Source organism: Mastigoproctus giganteus, chromosome 10, assembly GCF_048544385.1.
Source record: "Mastigoproctus giganteus isolate SK-2022 chromosome 10, ASM4854438v1, whole genome shotgun sequence".
NCBI lineage: Eukaryota > Metazoa > Arthropoda > Arachnida > Uropygi > Thelyphonidae > Mastigoproctus > Mastigoproctus giganteus.
The window spans coordinates 8,552,817-8,572,953 of NC_143584.1; the positions used below are offsets into that span (position 1 = coordinate 8,552,817).

The 20,137-nt window shown below is 30.5% G+C and overlaps 1 protein-coding gene across 1 annotated transcript in view; it reads left to right on the plus strand.

Moving 5' to 3' along the window:
- Nucleotides 1-16,950, plus strand: part of LOC150078671 (translation machinery-associated protein 16) — a 77,344-nt gene extending 60,394 nt beyond the window's left edge. Inside the window, exon 6 of the mRNA XM_090382227.1 lies at nucleotides 16,862-16,950. Within this exon, the coding sequence (XP_090238353.1) occupies nucleotides 16,862-16,950 (89 nt within the window). The remainder of the gene's footprint in view (nucleotides 1-16,861) is intronic.
- The last annotated feature ends 3,187 nt before the right edge of the window (nucleotides 16,951-20,137 follow it).

Sequence of the window (20,137 nt, forward strand, 5' to 3'; positions counted from 1 at the left end):
TTTTTACTTACCCCTGCTCTACAATTATTTACTTGCTTCTCTTATTCCCACTACTTTTATTTACATACTTATTATATATATATATATATATATATATATATATATATATATATATATATATGAGTAATATGGAAAGAAAGTTAATAAATTGTAACAAGCTGTAACTAATACTAATGGGCCAATGCAGTTGCTAGAGCAATTATGCATTACGACCATAATGTGTATAAAATATTTTGTATAATATTGAAGATAATAATATAGAAGGTAATTCAAGCAGACAATACCAAGCTGGATTTAAAGAAACGCAAGATATATAAATATATAAAAAAAATTATATATATACATACATAAAACTTATCGTTGTCTACACACAATCTAGATGACTTCAACTGGGGCGAACCACCCAGACTGAAGGCAAAAAACGACAAGGAGTTCTCTGTTTCTGTAATGATCAATATCTGCTAAGATATATAAAATATAAAAAATCCAGAGATTAAGTAATTTGAATCTAAACCAATTAAAGGTAGTTAAAAATTTTTGAATCAAAAGAAAGATATTATAAATGTTAGCATATATTGAACATTGTTGACCCGACAGAGAACATAATTTAATAATTAAAATAAGAATAAATGTAAAGTATAAGGCATATCTACTGTATCCAGGACATAATGTAACAACTAGTTGTTATGAAATAATAATCCCTCTAGTGAGTATATATGTGGTGACCCCTATGTGATGGATATGGTAAAAATAAATAAACTTTAATTAATTAATTAAAGTTAAATTAACGCAAATAGAAACATGCAGATAGTAAGAAGAATAAAAACTAATAGAGTAGAAATAATAGAACCTGAACTCCATAAAGGCGAAAATATAGTAGTACAAATAAGAAATAGTTTCTCCTACATCCTCGGATTACCCTAATAATTTTGGAGAAATAAGAACAAAGAGTGTAGGGCAGCTTAAAGACAATACAAGATATAAGTTGTAGCTCGGGTATGCCCAGGATCGCAAACCCGTTCCTATAGTAGGACCCTGAGCTGAATTTGCATGTCATCTTAGCGTGAACTTAAGTATATACAGTGTGATTATAAAATAAGATAAGATAAAATAACATAAAATAAAATAAATGATACACTATAATTTGCAGGCCGGTGGGTACAAGTTTTCTAAGCCGTAAGACACCAAGAAAGCAAAGTGTATCCTATGTACATAATATACATGGCTCTAAATCTGTAATTATATTAAAGCAATGGGTTCAGAAAATAAATTTTTGAAATTAATTATATTAATTTCAAAAATATATTTTTCAATTAATTATATCGCCTTCCTGAAGTGGTATTTCAGGTAAGCGATAGGGAAATTATTATTTATCAACTTATTGTACAATGCTATTATGTTTGCTGAACAGGTTGTGTTTTTATTGCAAATAGAAGTAATCCTCAGGCATTGGGATAAAATGATATTAGCATGCACTGATTTCGATATATTAGATCTCCAGTTTGTAAGGCTGACTACATTGAAATTAAATGCGTCTCTTTTATTATATATGTTTACATCTATATTATTATGGAATATTTCTATACAAAGATCCAGGTGATTTGCTGTAGTATCAGAACTGTTAGTTTTTTCCAATACAAGTTCTTCTGGATATAATTTGCTGTAATCCTGAACGAAATGCGGACATTTAAACACACACAGATCATCTACATATCTGAACATAAGTAGGTTATCTTGAAATGTCTTTCTGTAGAATATAGATCATCATCATCAGCCATTTTCAATCCACTGCAGGATGAAGGCCTCTCCAGCAACTTTCCAGTTCCTTCTGTTTTGAGCACTGGCCATCCATTTACTACCCACAAACTCATGAATTTCATCTATCCATCTCCACCTTTGTCTTCCAGGTTTTCTTCTAGCTCCTCTTGGATAGCATTCTGTTATTTTCTTAGTCCATCTGTCATCATGTCTTTGAGCTATGTGTCCTGCCCAAGACCATTTTAGTTCTTTAGTTTTGATAAGAATGTCCTTTACTTGAGTTTGCTGCCTAATCCATGTGTTTCTCTTCTTATCTAACAGTCTGATTCCCAATATAATTTGTTCCATTCTTCGCTGTGTAGTTCTCAGCTTCTCTTCCATTCTTTTGGTGAGTGCCCAAGTTTCACTTCCATAAGAATATAGATAGAGGTTTGCAATTATGCAGGATGCTGGACTTCTCATAGGGGTGCCATTCACTTGTAAGTATAACAAAGTTCTGTCATATACGTAATTCTTAAAAATACATAAATTTATTAGAATATCCCAGTAGGTTAAATCAAACTTTATAGCATTTTTATGTTCCAAATATAGTTTTTGGAAAACGTCTTTTAAATTGTCGAGATTGATACTAGTGAATAAACGGTTAAAGTCAAATGTTTATATTTGCTGAATTTTGTAATTTTTTATTGCATTTATAATCGGCAAGTTATTTATTATAATAATTTTATTTATATTATTTAATATAGTTTTAAGTAACTTTTCTAACGTTTTTCCTGGAATTTTAGCATAACTATCTCTACATGATGTTATGAATCTATGAAATTTAGGTATACCATATATAAACGGATATTTTAGGTTATTGTACTTTAACTTTAATTTTTTATGCAATGCTATTAGTTTTTTGATTATTACATTAGGGGAAGATGCTATGTATTTGTATGTGCTACTGGACTGCAGTTCATTTTTAATAATTTCTATGTAATATGACTTGCATATAATTGCATATTTGCAAGCAGCTTTGTCAACCGGAGTAATTACAAAATGTTTGTGTATTTCTCTGAGCTGCTTATTTATTAATTTTGTATTATTTAGATTATCCGATATGAATTTCAATTGATTATATTTGCTAAATATGATATTTAGCATTGTGAACAGCCACATGTGGTATGCCTCAACTGGTATGTTATATTTGTATGCAGATCTTATGCAGTATTTTAATAAATCTAAATAACAGTTTTTTTAAAAGTTGATTTATTAATAGGTAGATTAGATCGAAACTTAAAACTGAGTGATAAAATATCTCTAAGCTCAGGATAAGGGATTATATCTAAATCGCTGGTTATAATGTGGTTATGGTTAGGATCTACGTATCTAAGAAATGAAGGCTTGTGGCAAACACATATATACTGTCCAATGTTAATATTATGAAGGTTTGTAGCTATTATTTTATAGTTACATGCTTTAAGACCAAGTGGTTTAGCATATCTAAATCTGATATTAATATGTAAGTTATTAATAGGTAGCAAGTCATTACGTAAGTTAATAGTTCTACATATATCCAAATTATCCATCATTTATTTTGAAAATATAAGACAAGGACAGAGTTTTCTGGTTGCTTGTTAATATTCAAAATATTAATTCTGAATTTAACAATGTCTAGTATAATGTGCATAAGGTGACAAGATCCAAAGATATAATTATTGGCTTTTCTGCTTAGGGCTTTGAGTGCACTAAGTTTAATGCTGAAGAGTATATTATGTATTTTACCAATGTTTATAGGATCGGTGTCCCAAATTTAAATAAATCTATGAAATCCCTTGACTGTTCTGGGTCACTCTTAAATGTTTTAGATTTACTATATTTTCTTTTGCATTTAGATTTATGAAGTTTAGCAATTTGAAACATATTATAAACACAAATATCTTTCAAATTATTAGTCATGTATTTTTGATTAAATCTGTTATTCAGTCCGTATGGATATAGTGTTTTATATTGTAACATGCTAATTTCTTCTTGCAGTAATCTTTCATTTGTGTTAATAATTACATTAAGTATTGAAACGAAAATATTACCAAAAGTATGTTTTTGGAAATGTCTAAATTCAATATCATGTTCAAGATTACCTGTTTTCTTACTAGACTTGTTATTGTAAGTATTAATGTCTGAACGATGTAAATTCATTGTGATATGTAAATTATTACTGGTTTGACCAATATATTTAACATTGCAAGTGATGATACATATAACATTATTCATTTTGCAAAATATTTTGCGCATTTATATTAATTGTAGCATGATTTGGATGCATATAAGGACAAGTAAGACATAATTTGTTATTACAACGTTGAAATTTAAGAAATGGATCTCGGATATTAGAGCCAGAAGCATTATATGCTAGATTTCTCTGTGAAGTGTGTGCCAATTGTGTATGTGTCAGTATATTAACATGGTTAGGAGCACTATCCAGAGCAGAAATAGTCTCCTTGGTCAAATTTAGTCTACTCTGCCAATGTAGCATGTTATTATAAGAGTTTCTAAGTTGCATATTTAATAAGAACAAAGTTAATGTCAATTGTTAATATATAAACAACCCAAATGTGTATTAATAAAATCCATGAAGGTATAAATTAAGAAATAAGAAATAGAGTATGTTATAGAAAATAACATATATACTTATGTATATACTTAAGTTCACGCTAAGGTGACATGCAAATTCAGCTCAGGGTCCTACTATAGGAATGGGTTTGTGATCCCGGGCATACCCGAGCTACAACTTATATCTTGTATTGTCTTTAAGCTGTCCTACACTCTTTGTTCTTATTTCTCCGAAATTATTAGGGTAATCCTGTACTACTATATTTTTGCCTTTATGGAGTTCAGATTCTATTATTCCTACTCTATTAGTTTTTATTCTTCTTACTATCTGCATGTTTCTATTTGCGTTAACTTAACTTTAATTAATTAATTAAAGTTTATTTATTTTTACTATATCCATCACATAGGGGTCACCACATATATACTCACTAGAGGGATTATTATTTCATAATGACTAGTTGTTACATTATGTCCTGGATACGGTAGATATGCCTTATACTTTACATTTCTTCTTATTTTAATTATCAAATCACGTTCTCTGTTGGGGCAATGATGTTCAATATATGCTTACATTTATAATATCTTCCTTTTGATTCAAAAAAAGGCGCCTCCGTAGCCAGGTGGGAAGGAGCAGCAGTGCGTAGCACACGCTTCTTGATTAGACCGGGGTTCGAGCCCGTCACCACCAAATACGGAGGATGCGGAAAGGTCAAGGAATGACCACCGCATATCCCGGAGCAATATGGCCTTAGTTGCTAATGCTCCTAAAAACCAAATAACAAACATAACGATTCAAAAATGTTTAACTACCTTTAATTGGTTTAGATTCAAATTACTTAATCTCTGGATTTTTTGATAATTACAGAAACAGAGAACTCCTTGTTGTTTTTTGCCTTCAGTCTGGGTGGTTCGCCCCAGTTGAAGTCATCTAGATTGTGGGTAGACAGCGATAAAGTTTTATGTATATATATTTATATCCCTTGCGTTTCTTTAAATCCAGCTTGGTATTGTCTGCTTGAATTACCTTCTATATTATTATCTTCAATATTATACAAAATATTTTATATATATATATATATATATATATATATAAAATATATTAATAGTTATATTAGTGATAAAAGGAAAGCAAGAAATAAAGCAAAGCAAGAAAGTTAAAAGACAATAACTAATATTTATGGGTTAATGCAGTTGCAAGCAATCATGCAATACACCCACAATGTCTATAGAATATCATTAGAAAAAGTAAATCAATCCAATAATAAGAATACCATCAAGGACTTAAGAAAACGCAAAAAAAAAAAAAAAATTATTATTATCGCTTTTTACCGACAATCTAGATGACTTCAACTGGGGCCAACCACCCAGAATGAAGGCAAAAAACGACAAGAAGTTCTCTTTTTCTGTGATGATCAATATATGCTAAGTAATTTAAATCTAAACCAAATATAAACCAGTATAGGCCGAACATAAATCGAATATAAATAAATCGAATGAAGATAATTAATTAAAAAAAATTTTGAAATATTAGAATCAAAGGTAAGAAATATAAGTAAAATATAAATGTAAGCATATATTAATCATCGTTGACCCGACAGAGAACGTAATTTAAGGATTAAAACAAGATTAAATATATAATACATACTACATTTGACCGTATCTAGGACATAATGTAATAGTCGTCAAAATAATATGTGGTGCCCCTTATGTGATGGATACGGTAAAAATAAATAATTAAATTAAATTAACGCAAAGAGAAACATGCAGATAGTAAGAAGAAAAACTAAAGGAGTAGGAAAAATAGAACCTGAACTCCACAAAGGCGAAAAATAGTGGTATAGATAAGAAATAGTTTCTCCTACGTCCTCGGATTGCCCTAATAATTTCGGAGAAATAAAAATAAAGAGTGTAGGACAGCTTAAAGGCATTACAAGATATAAGTTGTGGCTCGGGTATGCCCGGGATCGCAAACCCGTTCCTATAGTAGGACCCTGAGCTGAATTTGCATGTTATCTCAGCGTGAATTTAAGTAAATTTAAATGAAATTAACTATATGTATTAAAAAAAAAAAAATGATACACTGTAATTTGCAAGCCGGTGGGTACAAGTTTTCTACGCCGTAAGACACCAAGAATGCAAAGTGTATCCTATTTACATATATACATGGCACTAAATATAACGATTTTATTGAAAATTATATTGAAACGATAGGTTCAGAAAACAAATTTTTGAAATTAATTATGCTAATTGCTTTCCTGAAGTGATATTTCAGGTAAGCGATAGGGAAATTATTATTAATCAACTTGCCGTACAACGCTGTTAAGCCTGTTGAACAATTTTTATTACTATTGCAGATATAAGCAATCCTTAAACATTGCGATAAAATTATATTAGCATGCACTGATTTTGATACATTTGATTTCCAGTTTGTAAGGCTGACTACGTTAAAATTAAATGCATCTCTTTTATTATATACGTTTACGTCTATTTTATTATTATGTAATATTTCTATATGAAGATCCAAGTAATTTGCTATAGTATCGGAACTATTAGTTTTTTCCAACACAAGCTCCCCTGGATATAATCCACTGTAATCCTGGACAAAATGTGGACAATTAAAAACACATATATCATCTACGTATCTGTATATAAGTAGGTTATCTTGAAATTCTCTTTCTGTATAATACAGATAAAGGTTTGCGATTATGCTTGATGCTGGACTTCCCATAGGGGTGCCAGTGACTTGCAAATATAACGATGTTCCGTCATATACATAGTTATTAAAGATGCATAATTTTATTAGAGAATTCCAATAGGTTAAATCAACCTTTATAGCATTTTTATTTTCTAAATATAGTTTCTGGAGGACGACTTCTAAGTTATTAAGGTTAATGCTCGTAAATAGACTGTTAAAGTCAAAAGTTTGTATTTGATGAATATTATTATTTTTTAGAGCATTTATAATAGGTAAGTTATTATTTATTATAATAGTTTTATTTAAGTTATTTAATATACTTTTAAGTAACTTTTCTAACGTTTTTCCGGGAAATTTAGCATAACTATCTCTACATGATGTTATGAATCTAAAAGCAATTGGTGTTTTGTGAAATTTGGGTATGCAATATATAAATGGATATTTTAGGTTATTATACTTTAACTTTAATTTTTTATGCAATGCAATTAATTTTTTGATTATTATATTAGAAGAAGATGTTATCTGTTTATATGTACGGCTAGACTGTAGTTCATTTTTTATAATATCTATATAATATGATTTACATATGATTGCATAATTGCAAGCAGCTTTGTCAACGGGAGTTATTATAAAATGTTCATGTATATCTTTGAGCTGCCTATTTATTAATTTGGTATTATATAGATTATCCTGTACGAATTTCAATTGATTATATTTATTAGATATGATATTAAGCATTGTAAATAACCACATGTGATAAGCTTCAACCGGTATATTATGTTTGTATGCTGATCTTATGCAGTATTTTAGTAAATCTAGATATAACAATTTTTTAAAATTAGATTTATTAATAGGTGGATTAGGTCGAAATTTAAAACCCAGTGATAAAATATCTCTAAGTTCGGGATATGGGATTATATCTAAATTGCCGGTTATAATGTGATTATGGTTAGGATCCACGTATCTATGAAATGAAGGTTTGTGACAAACACATGTATCCTGTCCGATGTTAATATTGTGAAGGTTTGTAGCTATTGTTTTATAGTTACACGCTTTAAGACCAAATGGTTTAGAATATCTAAATCTGATATTAATATGTAAGTTATTAATAGGCAGCAAGTCATTACGTAAATTAATAGTTTTATGTATATCTAAATCATCCATCATTTTATTTTGAAAGTATAAGATGAGGACAGAGTTTTCAGGCTGCTTGCTAACATTCAAAATATTAATTCTGAATTTAAAAATATCCAATATAATGTGCATAAGGTGGGAAGATGCAAAGACGTAATCATTGGTTTTTCTATATAGTGCTTTGAGTACACTAAGTTTAATACTGAAAAGTGTGTTGTGAATTTTACTAATATTTATAGGATCCGTATCCCACATTTTGAATAAATCTATAAAGTCTCCTAGATGTTCTCGGTTGCTTTTATACGTGTTGGATTTACTATATTTCCTATTGCGATTATCTTTACGAAGTTTGGCAATTTGAAACATATTATAAACACAAATATCTTTTAAATTATTCGTCATATATTTTTGATTAAATTTATTATTTAGACCGTATGGATATAGTGTTTTATATTGTAACATGCTAATTTCTTCTTGCAATAATCTTTCATTTGCGTTGTTAATTACGTTAAGTATTGAAATGAAAATATTACCAAAAGTATGTTTTTGGAAATGTCTGAATTCAATATCATGTTCCAGATTACCTGTTTTCTTACTGGATTTGTTATTATAAGTTTTAATATCGGAACGATGAAGGTTCATTCTGATATTTAGTTTATTGCTAGTTTGACCAATATATTTAACATTGCATGTACGACAAGTGATCATATATATAACATTATTCATTTTACAGAATATATGTGAATTCGTATTCATTGTAGCATGATTTGGATGCATATAGGGGCAAGTAAGACATAATTTGTTATTACAAGGTTGAAATTTAAGAGATCGGATATTAGTGCCAGAAGCATTATATGCTAAACTGCTCTGTAAAGTGTGTGATATTTGCGTATGTGTAAATGTATTAACATGGTTAGGATTACTATCCAGGGCAACAATAGTATTCTCGGTCACTTTTATCCTACTCTGCCGATGTAGTATATTATTATTATTATATTTAAGTGACATAATAAGCGCAAAGTTAAAATAAAATAAAAGCAAAGTTAATATAAAATAAAATCAAGATGCGCAATCATAAATCCATGAAGGTAAAATTAAGAAAGATCAATCAATGCAGTTAAGAAAAAAGAAAAAAGAAATATAATATAATAGAAAAAGCAATCATAGGTAGTGTATACTTAACCTAAGCAAAGCTTTTGTATATATTAATAGTTATATTAGTGATAAAAGGAAAGCAAGAAATAAAGCAAAGCAAGAAAGTTAAAAGACAATAACTAATATTTATGGGTTAATGCAGTTGCAAGCAATCATGCAATACACCCACAATGTCTATAGAATATCATTAGAAAAAGTAAATCAATCCAATAATAAGAATACCATCAAGGACTTAAGAAAACGCAAAAAAAAAAAAAAAAAAAAATTATTATTATCGCTTTTTACCGACAATCTAGATGACTTCAACTGGGGCCAACCACCCAGAATGAAGGCAAAAAACGACAAGAAGTTCTCTGTTTCTGTGATGATCAATATATGCTAAGTAATTTAAATCTAAACCAAATATAAACCAGTATAGGCCGAACATAAATCGAATATAAATAAATCGAATGAAGATAATTAATTAAGAAAAATTTTGAAATATTAGAATCAAAGGTAAGAAATATAAGTAAAATATAAATGTAAGCATATATTAATCATCGTTGACCCGACAGAGAACGTAATTTAAGGATTAAAACAAGATTAAATATATAATACATACTACATTTGACCGTATCTAGGACATAATGTAATAGTCGTCAAAATAATATGTGGTGCCCCTTATGTGATGGATACGGTAAAAATAAATAATTAAATTAAATTAACGCAAAGAGAAACATGCAGATAGTAAGAAGAAAAACTAAAGGAGTAGGAAAAATAGAACCTGAACTCCACAAAGGCGAAAAATAGTGGTATAGATAAGAAATAGTTTCTCCTACGTCCTCGGATTGCCCTAATAATTTCGGAGAAATAAAAATAAAGAGTGTAGGACAGCTTAAAGGCATTACAAGATATAAGTTGTGGCTCGGGTATGCCCGGGATCGCAAACCCGTTCCTATAGTAGGACCCTGAGCTGAATTTGCATGTTATCTCAGCGTGAATTTAAGTAAATTTAAATGAAATTAACTATATGTATTAAAAAAAAAAAAATGATACACTGTAATTTGCAAGCCGGTGGGTACAAGTTTTCTACGCCGTAAGACACCAAGAATGCAAAGTGTATCCTATTTACATATATACATGGCACTAAATATAACGATTTTATTGAAAATTATATTGAAACGATAGGTTCAGAAAACAAATTTTTGAAATTAATTATGCTAATTGCTTTCCTGAAGTGATATTTCAGGTAAGCGATAGGGAAATTATTATTAATCAACTTGCCGTACAACGCTGTTAAGCCTGTTGAACAATTTTTATTACTATTGCAGATATAAGCAATCCTTAAACATTGCGATAAAATTATATTAGCATGCACTGATTTTGATACATTTGATTTCCAGTTTGTAAGGCTGACTACGTTAAAATTAAATGCATCTCTTTTATTATATACGTTTACGTCTATTTTATTATTATGTAATATTTCTATATGAAGATCCAAGTAATTTGCTATAGTATCGGAACTATTAGTTTTTTCCAACACAAGCTCCCCTGGATATAATCCACTGTAATCCTGGACAAAATGTGGACAATTAAAAACACATATATCATCTACGTATCTGTATATAAGTAGGTTATCTTGAAATTCTCTTTCTGTATAATACAGATAAAGGTTTGCGATTATGCTTGATGCTGGACTTCCCATAGGGGTGCCAGTGACTTGCAAATATAACGATGTTCCGTCATATACATAGTTATTAAAGATGCATAATTTTATTAGAGAATTCCAATAGGTTAAATCAACCTTTATAGCATTTTTATTTTCTAAATATAGTTTCTGGAGGACGACTTCTAAGTTATTAAGGTTAATGCTCGTAAATAGACTGTTAAAGTCAAAAGTTTGTATTTGATGAATATTATTATTTTTTAGAGCATTTATAATAGGTAAGTTATTATTTATTATAATAGTTTTATTTAAGTTATTTAATATACTTTTAAGTAACTTTTCTAACGTTTTTCCGGGAAATTTAGCATAACTATCTCTACATGATGTTATGAATCTAAAAGCAATTGGTGTTTTGTGAAATTTGGGTATGCAATATATAAATGGATATTTTAGGTTATTATACTTTAACTTTAATTTTTTATGCAATGCAATTAATTTTTTGATTATTATATTAGAAGAAGATGTTATCTGTTTATATGTACGGCTAGACTGTAGTTCATTTTTTATAATATCTATATAATATGATTTACATATGATTGCATAATTGCAAGCAGCTTTGTCAACGGGAGTTATTATAAAATGTTCATGTATATCTTTGAGCTGCCTATTTATTAATTTGGTATTATATAGATTATCCTGTACGAATTTCAATTGATTATATTTATTAGATATGATATTAAGCATTGTAAATAACCACATGTGATAAGCTTCAACCGGTATATTATGTTTGTATGCTGATCTTATGCAGTATTTTAGTAAATCTAGATATAACAATTTTTTAAAATTAGATTTATTAATAGGTGGATTAGGTCGAAATTTAAAACCCAGTGATAAAATATCTCTAAGTTCGGGATATGGGATTATATCTAAATTGCCGGTTATAATGTGATTATGGTTAGGATCCACGTATCTATGAAATGAAGGTTTGTGACAAACACATGTATCCTGTCCGATGTTAATATTGTGAAGGTTTGTAGCTATTGTTTTATAGTTACACGCTTTAAGACCAAATGGTTTAGAATATCTAAATCTGATATTAATATGTAAGTTATTAATAGGCAGCAAGTCATTACGTAAATTAATAGTTTTATGTATATCTAAATCATCCATCATTTTATTTTGAAAGTATAAGATGAGGACAGAGTTTTCAGGCTGCTTGCTAACATTCAAAATATTAATTCTGAATTTAAAAATATCCAATATAATGTGCATAAGGTGGGAAGATGCAAAGACGTAATCATTGGTTTTTCTATATAGTGCTTTGAGTACACTAAGTTTAATACTGAAAAGTGTGTTGTGAATTTTACTAATATTTATAGGATCCGTATCCCACATTTTGAATAAATCTATAAAGTCTCCTAGATGTTCTCGGTTGCTTTTATACGTGTTGGATTTACTATATTTCCTATTGCGATTATCTTTACGAAGTTTGGCAATTTGAAACATATTATAAACACAAATATCTTTTAAATTATTCGTCATATATTTTTGATTAAATTTATTATTTAGACCGTATGGATATAGTGTTTTATATTGTAACATGCTAATTTCTTCTTGCAATAATCTTTCATTTGCGTTGTTAATTACGTTAAGTATTGAAATGAAAATATTACCAAAAGTATGTTTTTGGAAATGTCTGAATTCAATATCATGTTCCAGATTACCTGTTTTCTTACTGGATTTGTTATTATAAGTTTTAATATCGGAACGATGAAGGTTCATTCTGATATTTAGTTTATTGCTAGTTTGACCAATATATTTAACATTGCATGTACGACAAGTGATCATATATATAACATTATTCATTTTACAGAATATATGTGAATTCGTATTCATTGTAGCATGATTTGGATGCATATAGGGGCAAGTAAGACATAATTTGTTATTACAAGGTTGAAATTTAAGAGATCGGATATTAGTGCCAGAAGCATTATATGCTAAACTGCTCTGTAAAGTGTGTGATATTTGCGTATGTGTAAATGTATTAACATGGTTAGGATTACTATCCAGGGCAACAATAGTATTCTCGGTCACTTTTATCCTACTCTGCCGATGTAGTATATTATTATTATTATATTTAAGTGACATAATAAGCGCAAAGTTAAAATAAAATAAAAGCAAAGTTAATATAAAATAAAATCAAGATGCGCAATCATAAATCCATGAAGGTAAAATTAAGAAAGATCAATCAATGCAGTTAAGAAAAAAGAAAAAAGAAATATAATATAATAGAAAAAGCAATCATAGGTAGTGTATACTTAACCTAAGCAAAGCTTTTGTATATATTAATAGTTATATTAGTGATAAAAGGAAAGCAAGAAATAAAGCAAAGCAAGAAAGTTAAAAGACAATAACTAATATTTATGGGTTAATGCAGTTGCAAGCAATCATGCAATACACCCACAATGTCTATAGAATATCATTAGAAAAAGTAAATCAATCCAATAATAAGAATACCATCAAGGACTTAAGAAAACGCAAAAAAAAAAAAAAAAAAAAATTATTATTATCGCTTTTTACCGACAATCTAGATGACTTCAACTGGGGCCAACCACCCAGAATGAAGGCAAAAAACGACAAGAAGTTCTCTGTTTCTGTGATGATCAATATATGCTAAGTAATTTAAATCTAAACCAAATATAAACCAGTATAGGCCGAACATAAATCGAATATAAATAAATCGAATGAAGATAATTAATTAAGAAAAATTTTGAAATATTAGAATCAAAGGTAAGAAATATAAGTAAAATATAAATGTAAGCATATATTAATCATCGTTGACCCGACAGAGAACGTAATTTAAGGATTAAAACAAGATTAAATATATAATACATACTACATTTGACCGTATCTAGGACATAATGTAATAGTCGTCAAAATAATAGTATATATATATACACATGCATTCATGGCTTCTGTGATTGTTGCTTTGAAGATATCCCATAATTCTAATGTACAGTCAGTTCTGCTATAACGCGCATTTTATTTCAATGCGAATTTGCTCCAATGCAACTGATATATTGGGGAACAATGCAAGTATAATGGGATTTTGTCTGCAAGTAACACCAGGTGAGCGCAAAACTCAGCACCAAGCTGAAAGTAGCAACCTGCACAGCAATACATACAAGTTTACGAAGCTTAAAAAATGTCAAACTTAAAATGCGTGAGAGCTATATTTCCCATTTATTGTAATTGTATTCACTGTTTTCATTCGCTCTATTCACAAGATAATAAGTGATATTGTGGGCCGACTCACATTTTCAGGAGCTCACATTTTTCTGTTCAAACAGAAATTTCGTGGGGTGGGATAGAGTGAGCGGAGGAGCACATTTCTGGAGGTCACTACCATAAAACAATAAAAACAATTTGCAGTTCCAAGTTTATTGGGCTTTTCTGTTATGCATTCTAATTATAAACGGGTAGTAACTATCTTACTGCATTTGCGATAATATTGATAGCTGGAATTTTGTGGGTTTTTACATTATTATGGTGAAATGTGTTTCCCCTTCCATGAAATCTTCAATCATATAAAAAACAAATTTTTCAGAATCTTCTCTTCATTCCTGTTTTTTTTTTAAGCTCCGTAAACTTGTCTCACTTGTATGTCCCATGTTCATTGTTATTGATTGCTTATCTTTTTTACTGTTTTAAATTTTACAATCTAAAAAAAAAAAAAAGTCAGTGAACAGAAATATCAACGAAGCAAAACATATCTTCAAGGTAAAGGTATATTTACAGTAATATTTATTTATTAGAAATTTAAGATGTTTAAACCTGTGTTAGCAATTTTATTGGGTTTCTAACTTTTTTTAGTGTTTTGCTTACCAGACTGAACATTTTTTTTTTTTTTTTTTTTGAGTGCTCTGCCTCTATCCCTATTTTTCCCATAAGCCCTGTTGTTTTTAATGTGCAAAATAACACAACACAAAGATTTTTAGGAACATATGTACCGCATTATAGCAGAACTGACTATTAATCCTCCCTCTGCTATAAATTGCCTTTATCTGCCCATTTGATAAAGGTAGTTTAGCATCTTAAACTCTCATAGTCTCCTTTTGTGAAATTAAATCTCGTGCCTTTAACATCAAAACTTGTTCCTGCTTTCTTCATCTTTATCCTCTATGGACTGAGTGATATTTCCTGCTGTTGGTTCCTGTACTGTGACCACTATAATATCATCTGGTTAGTGAATAATCAGGTCTAGAATATTCTTACCTCTATTATTTCTTCTAACATGCTGATGCAAATAACAATATTCCAGTCTGTTCAAAACTTTTGTCCATGATAAGACATTCACACTTTATTGCCCATTCCATCTGCATGTAAACTCTCATCATACTCTTCAAAATCTTCTAGTCAGTAGCATACTTCCACTCTCACTTTGTCTTTGCATCCAGCTACTTCATACAACACAAATTGCATGCCTGCACATATGATCTGAATTGTTCTGAATGTGGGGAAGTTTTAGTCATACTCAAGCTTCTTTTGATAAGAAACATTTTCCCTTTCAACCCCTCTGTTTTGTCTGTCCTTCCTAAATACATTATACATACCATAGTGAACTTTTTTTTTTTTTTTTTCAACTTTTGCTGGCTTTCTGTTATTTTTGGATGTGATTAAATCCATATGATGCAACAGAATATATGGCCTATTATTAACTGTAGTGCTAGTATATTGACTGCCATAAATAGGTACAACATTAAAGATGTAAAATCTACTGGCCATGTACAATTGCACTAAAATATTAAGATGCTGCTACACTTGACAAAGACTTGTATTTCAAAAACTGCTCATGGAATTCCTTCAGGATTTGTCCTAAAAATGGGCAGAACTACTCTCCAATGCAAATGCAACAACCAAAATGTTGATACATGGCTATAAGAATTGCTCTTCCTGATAAATTTAGCACTTTAGCATATATGTAGATGTATACAATAAATACAAAGCTCTAATCCTTTTTGAAAATAATGAAAGGAAATAATACCCCTAAAAGACAAATTGTGCATTCTAACATGCAGAGCTTTCTCAACAACATAGAAAAGCTACTAGGACACAAATATTGTGTGTGTGTGTGTGTGTGTGTGTGTGTGTGTGTGTGTGTGTGTGTGTGTGTGTGTGTGTGTGTGTGTGTGTGTGTGTGTGTGTGTGTGTGTGTGTGTGTGTGTGTAGAGGGGTTTGTTTGTTTGTTATTTGGTTTTTAGGAGCATTAGCAACTAAGGCCATATTGCTCCGGGATATGCGGTGGTCATTCCCTGACCTTTCCGTATTTGGTGGTGACGGGCTCGAACCCCGGTCTAATCAAGAAGCGTGTGCTACGCACTGCTGCTCCTTCCCACCTGGCTACGGAAGCACCTGTTGTAGAGGGTAAGGAGATAATTATTTCATTATGTAATGTAGTTTTGAAGTCCTCATTTCAGGAAGGATGAGATGTGGAGCATCTTAGAAAAGATGCAGAGAGCAACAAAGTTATCGTATAAAGATTCAGACACAGAGTTTAGAAGACTTGAAATTGAGGATGAATAATAAAGTGGTATAAGAAAATTCTTTTATTAGCCAAATGATTATTAGCTTTGAAATAAATTAATAAATTATCTCTGCACTTGAAGCTAATATGTATGAACACACACACACAGTAATCATTTTAAATACATAACAAAAAAACTACTTTTTAAAAAATTACTTAGCACAGATATCTTACTTCTACAACCTGTATAATTTAAGCAGAGTAATTTTAGCATTGAAAGTTCTAGAAGCTGTCATTTTGTTTTCCCTAATGTAATCACACTGTTTTAATCAATTTTTTTAAAATTATTTTTCAGAAATACCAGATCTTTTAAATAAAAATTCCTATGAAATTTTCAGGTATGTATTAAATTTTAGTGTTGTATGTTGTGATAATTCACCATAGTGTGTGAACTAGATAAAAAAAAAAAAAGAAAGAAAAGTTAATGTACACAGTGCATTACATTTCTTCCAACGTAGCAATTAGTAATAATTCATGATTTATAACAAGAAAACATCTGGGTTTTTAAGTGCAAACCAGAACATTTTATTTTTGCACATCCATATTGTTAATTCATCCCTCCAGTCAGCACACAGCAGCAAACAATATCCACTGCTTCAGTCAACAATATGTGGTATGTGGATAGTGATATGTATGGGGAAAAAAAAGAAAGAAATAATTTCCTGCTTTCTATTGGTCTGATTTTAATGAAATTTGGGATGGCTTGACAAATCACTCTGAAAGAGTCAAATATAATATATTTTAAAAAATCTATCCTAATGAGTGCAGCACCAAGTTATTACTTGTTGACAGATAATTATTGGATTTCTGCTGGTCCAGTTTTAAAAATTTGGGATGGCTCAACAAATTTTTATAAAAGAGCACAATATAAAATTGTGTGAAAATCCACCCAATAAGAGTCAAGTTGTTACTTGCGGATAGGCAGATGGAGGGACATGATGAAGATAATAGATGTTTTACACGTAATATGCTAATGCACCTAAAAAAAAAAGGGGGAAAAAGCAAGAACTTTTAAGTAGACATAATGGTAGATAAAAATAAAAACATCCCCATCAGTATATTCTAGAGTTCTAAATGATGGTGTTATAATACCATCTTTTCCTTAACCATCTTCTTTGAAATCAAAGGGTATTCATATTAAGTAAGACATTCTGTGAACTGCATTATCTAGAAAGTGTATTGAATAAACTAAATGCTGATGGCATCCTTATTCTTTTTTGAATGATGCACATAAGGGAATATAAATTTAAAGTAAGTTTTCTTTTGGCTAATGATATTATAAGCTTGCTTCCTTGCATCATATGCACCAAGATTGCTAGATTAAAATAAGTTGAAATAAATTTTGAGCAATTGTTATCACAATCTGTTATTTATAGATGAGGAAAATAACATTTTTGATATGCTCTTGATATTCCTGTACATGGAATACTATCATACAAATTTGAGCAGTATGGTATTAAGGGCAAGTTGCTACAATGGATAAAAGGGTGGTTCACAGAGAGTTTTAATCAAGGGTCACTGCTCTTCGTGGACTAATGTTATTAGTGGAGTCTCCCAGGGTTTGGTGTTGAGCCCATTATTGTTTTATATATTTATCAATGATATTGATCAAGGTATATCAGGCTTAATATCCAAGTTTGCAGATGATACAAAGGTTGGCAGGGTTGTTGCTAGTGCAGCAGGATCTAGAAAGGTTGGGCAGATGGGCTGAGCAGTGGCAACTGAAGTTTAACATTGACAAATGCAAAGTACTACATATGGGTAGCAGTAATTCCAGAGAAATGTACCAACTGTGTGGTACTACACTCAGAGTGATAGAGAATGAAAAATACCCAGGAATAATTGTGCAGTCAGATATGGAGTTTTCTGAGCAGTGCAGACACGCAGCCAGAAGTATTGTCAATGATATACAGGAATTTTGCTAGTAGGGATAAGGGGTGATTATCCCTTTGTATAAGGCAATGGTCAGGCCATGCCTTGAGTACTGCGTACAGGTCTGGAGGACTCATTTTAGGAAGAATGTAGAGTTGCTAGAATGAGTACAGGTGAGGGGAATGAAGGGATCCTCTTACGAAGAAAGGCTTAAGTTCTGCAGATTGCAGCTTCTAAAGATTAGGCAACTATGAGGTGATCTGATTGAGGTGTATTAGGCCTTGAATGGGTTGAGCAGGTTCAATTCTGATGGGATTCTTTCTCATGCTCAGATTACGAACCTAGGGGCCATAAATTCAAATTGAAGTAAGACAGTTGAGGAATAGATGTGTGAAATGGGATTTTTTTTTTTTTGGCTTATGCTGTATAAGCTTCCTTTCTTGCATAATATGCCTCTACTACTGCTAATGCATAATGTTGCTAAAGAAATATTCACATTTCTTTTATAATAAAATGACTATGTTCCTTAATCCACCAGTGGCAGCACCTCATCTGATGTACTCTTAATCAAAATATCTATTTATCATTTGATTGTCAAAGATTAGTTGCTGTTCCCCCCCCCCCCCTCATTACACACACACTCACACTCACTCACTCACTTACTCTTGCTTAGTTTTGGAAGTCACAGGTTATTGTTTACACAATAATTATGTGAAATGTGCTAATAGATGAGGTGCCACTGTTTGGGTTACTATTTTTGATTTCCACTGTGTTCTGTCACTTTGGGTTTGTGTAATATAAAAAAAAATTCATTTCTTTCAGCCAACCAGATGGTTGCTGCTACTGCTGCAGAAGTTGAGGTTTTTTTTTTTTTTTTTTTTTCGTTATTAAAAACCCACCCTGCTCTGTGGATAGTTTGTTTACTGGCTCTGTTACAATGTTTTTTTTTTTTTTAAGGAAGCTCACTGGCTGCTTTGGTGTGATTTGCCAGTTGTGATACTTTTCAGTTTACATTAGGGGAATTTGATTATTGAACTCACAGAAAATATATTGATCAGTAGTGTAATGGCTATTTTCTTTCCTGTGAATTTATTTGGAAAAATTCTCTAACATAACCTAAAACATATGGGAGAGTCTTTGCCTATTTTGTTTGCCAAAAAAAATAAAAAAAGGGTAAGGAAACATTCTCAAATAGTTATTGAACCACCAAATTTAAAAGAAATCTGGTATTTCTTTTCCTTTGAATGAATTTGTCAAATTTCCTTAAGTTCCATAGCCACCCAAAGAAATATTTGGATCAGTGCCATATATTAGTCTTAACCACTTGCCTCTCAGAATTAGTGTGACTGGTGAGCTGTGGGCCCTTCTTCCCCTTCTTCCAGCTTCAACAGACTACAGTTTGCCTGCTATTGATCTATATTATAATTTCCATCTATTACTCATTAATCATGGTAACATAACCATATTTCTGAAAAAATGATTATTTGACAGGTGAGTTGAGTCAAACTGGCCAGTGAGCAGATATTGTAAAAGATATTAGTGAAAACAACCTGCATAGCAGGTTGGGTTTCCTAGTAATAACAGAAATCTGTTTCACCAACACAACTTATTGTGAATTCTTTACCCTGAAATGGACAAAACATATTTAGAAATATTCAGAAAATAAAAACTTAGATATTTCTTTAGCAGAATGGTGTAT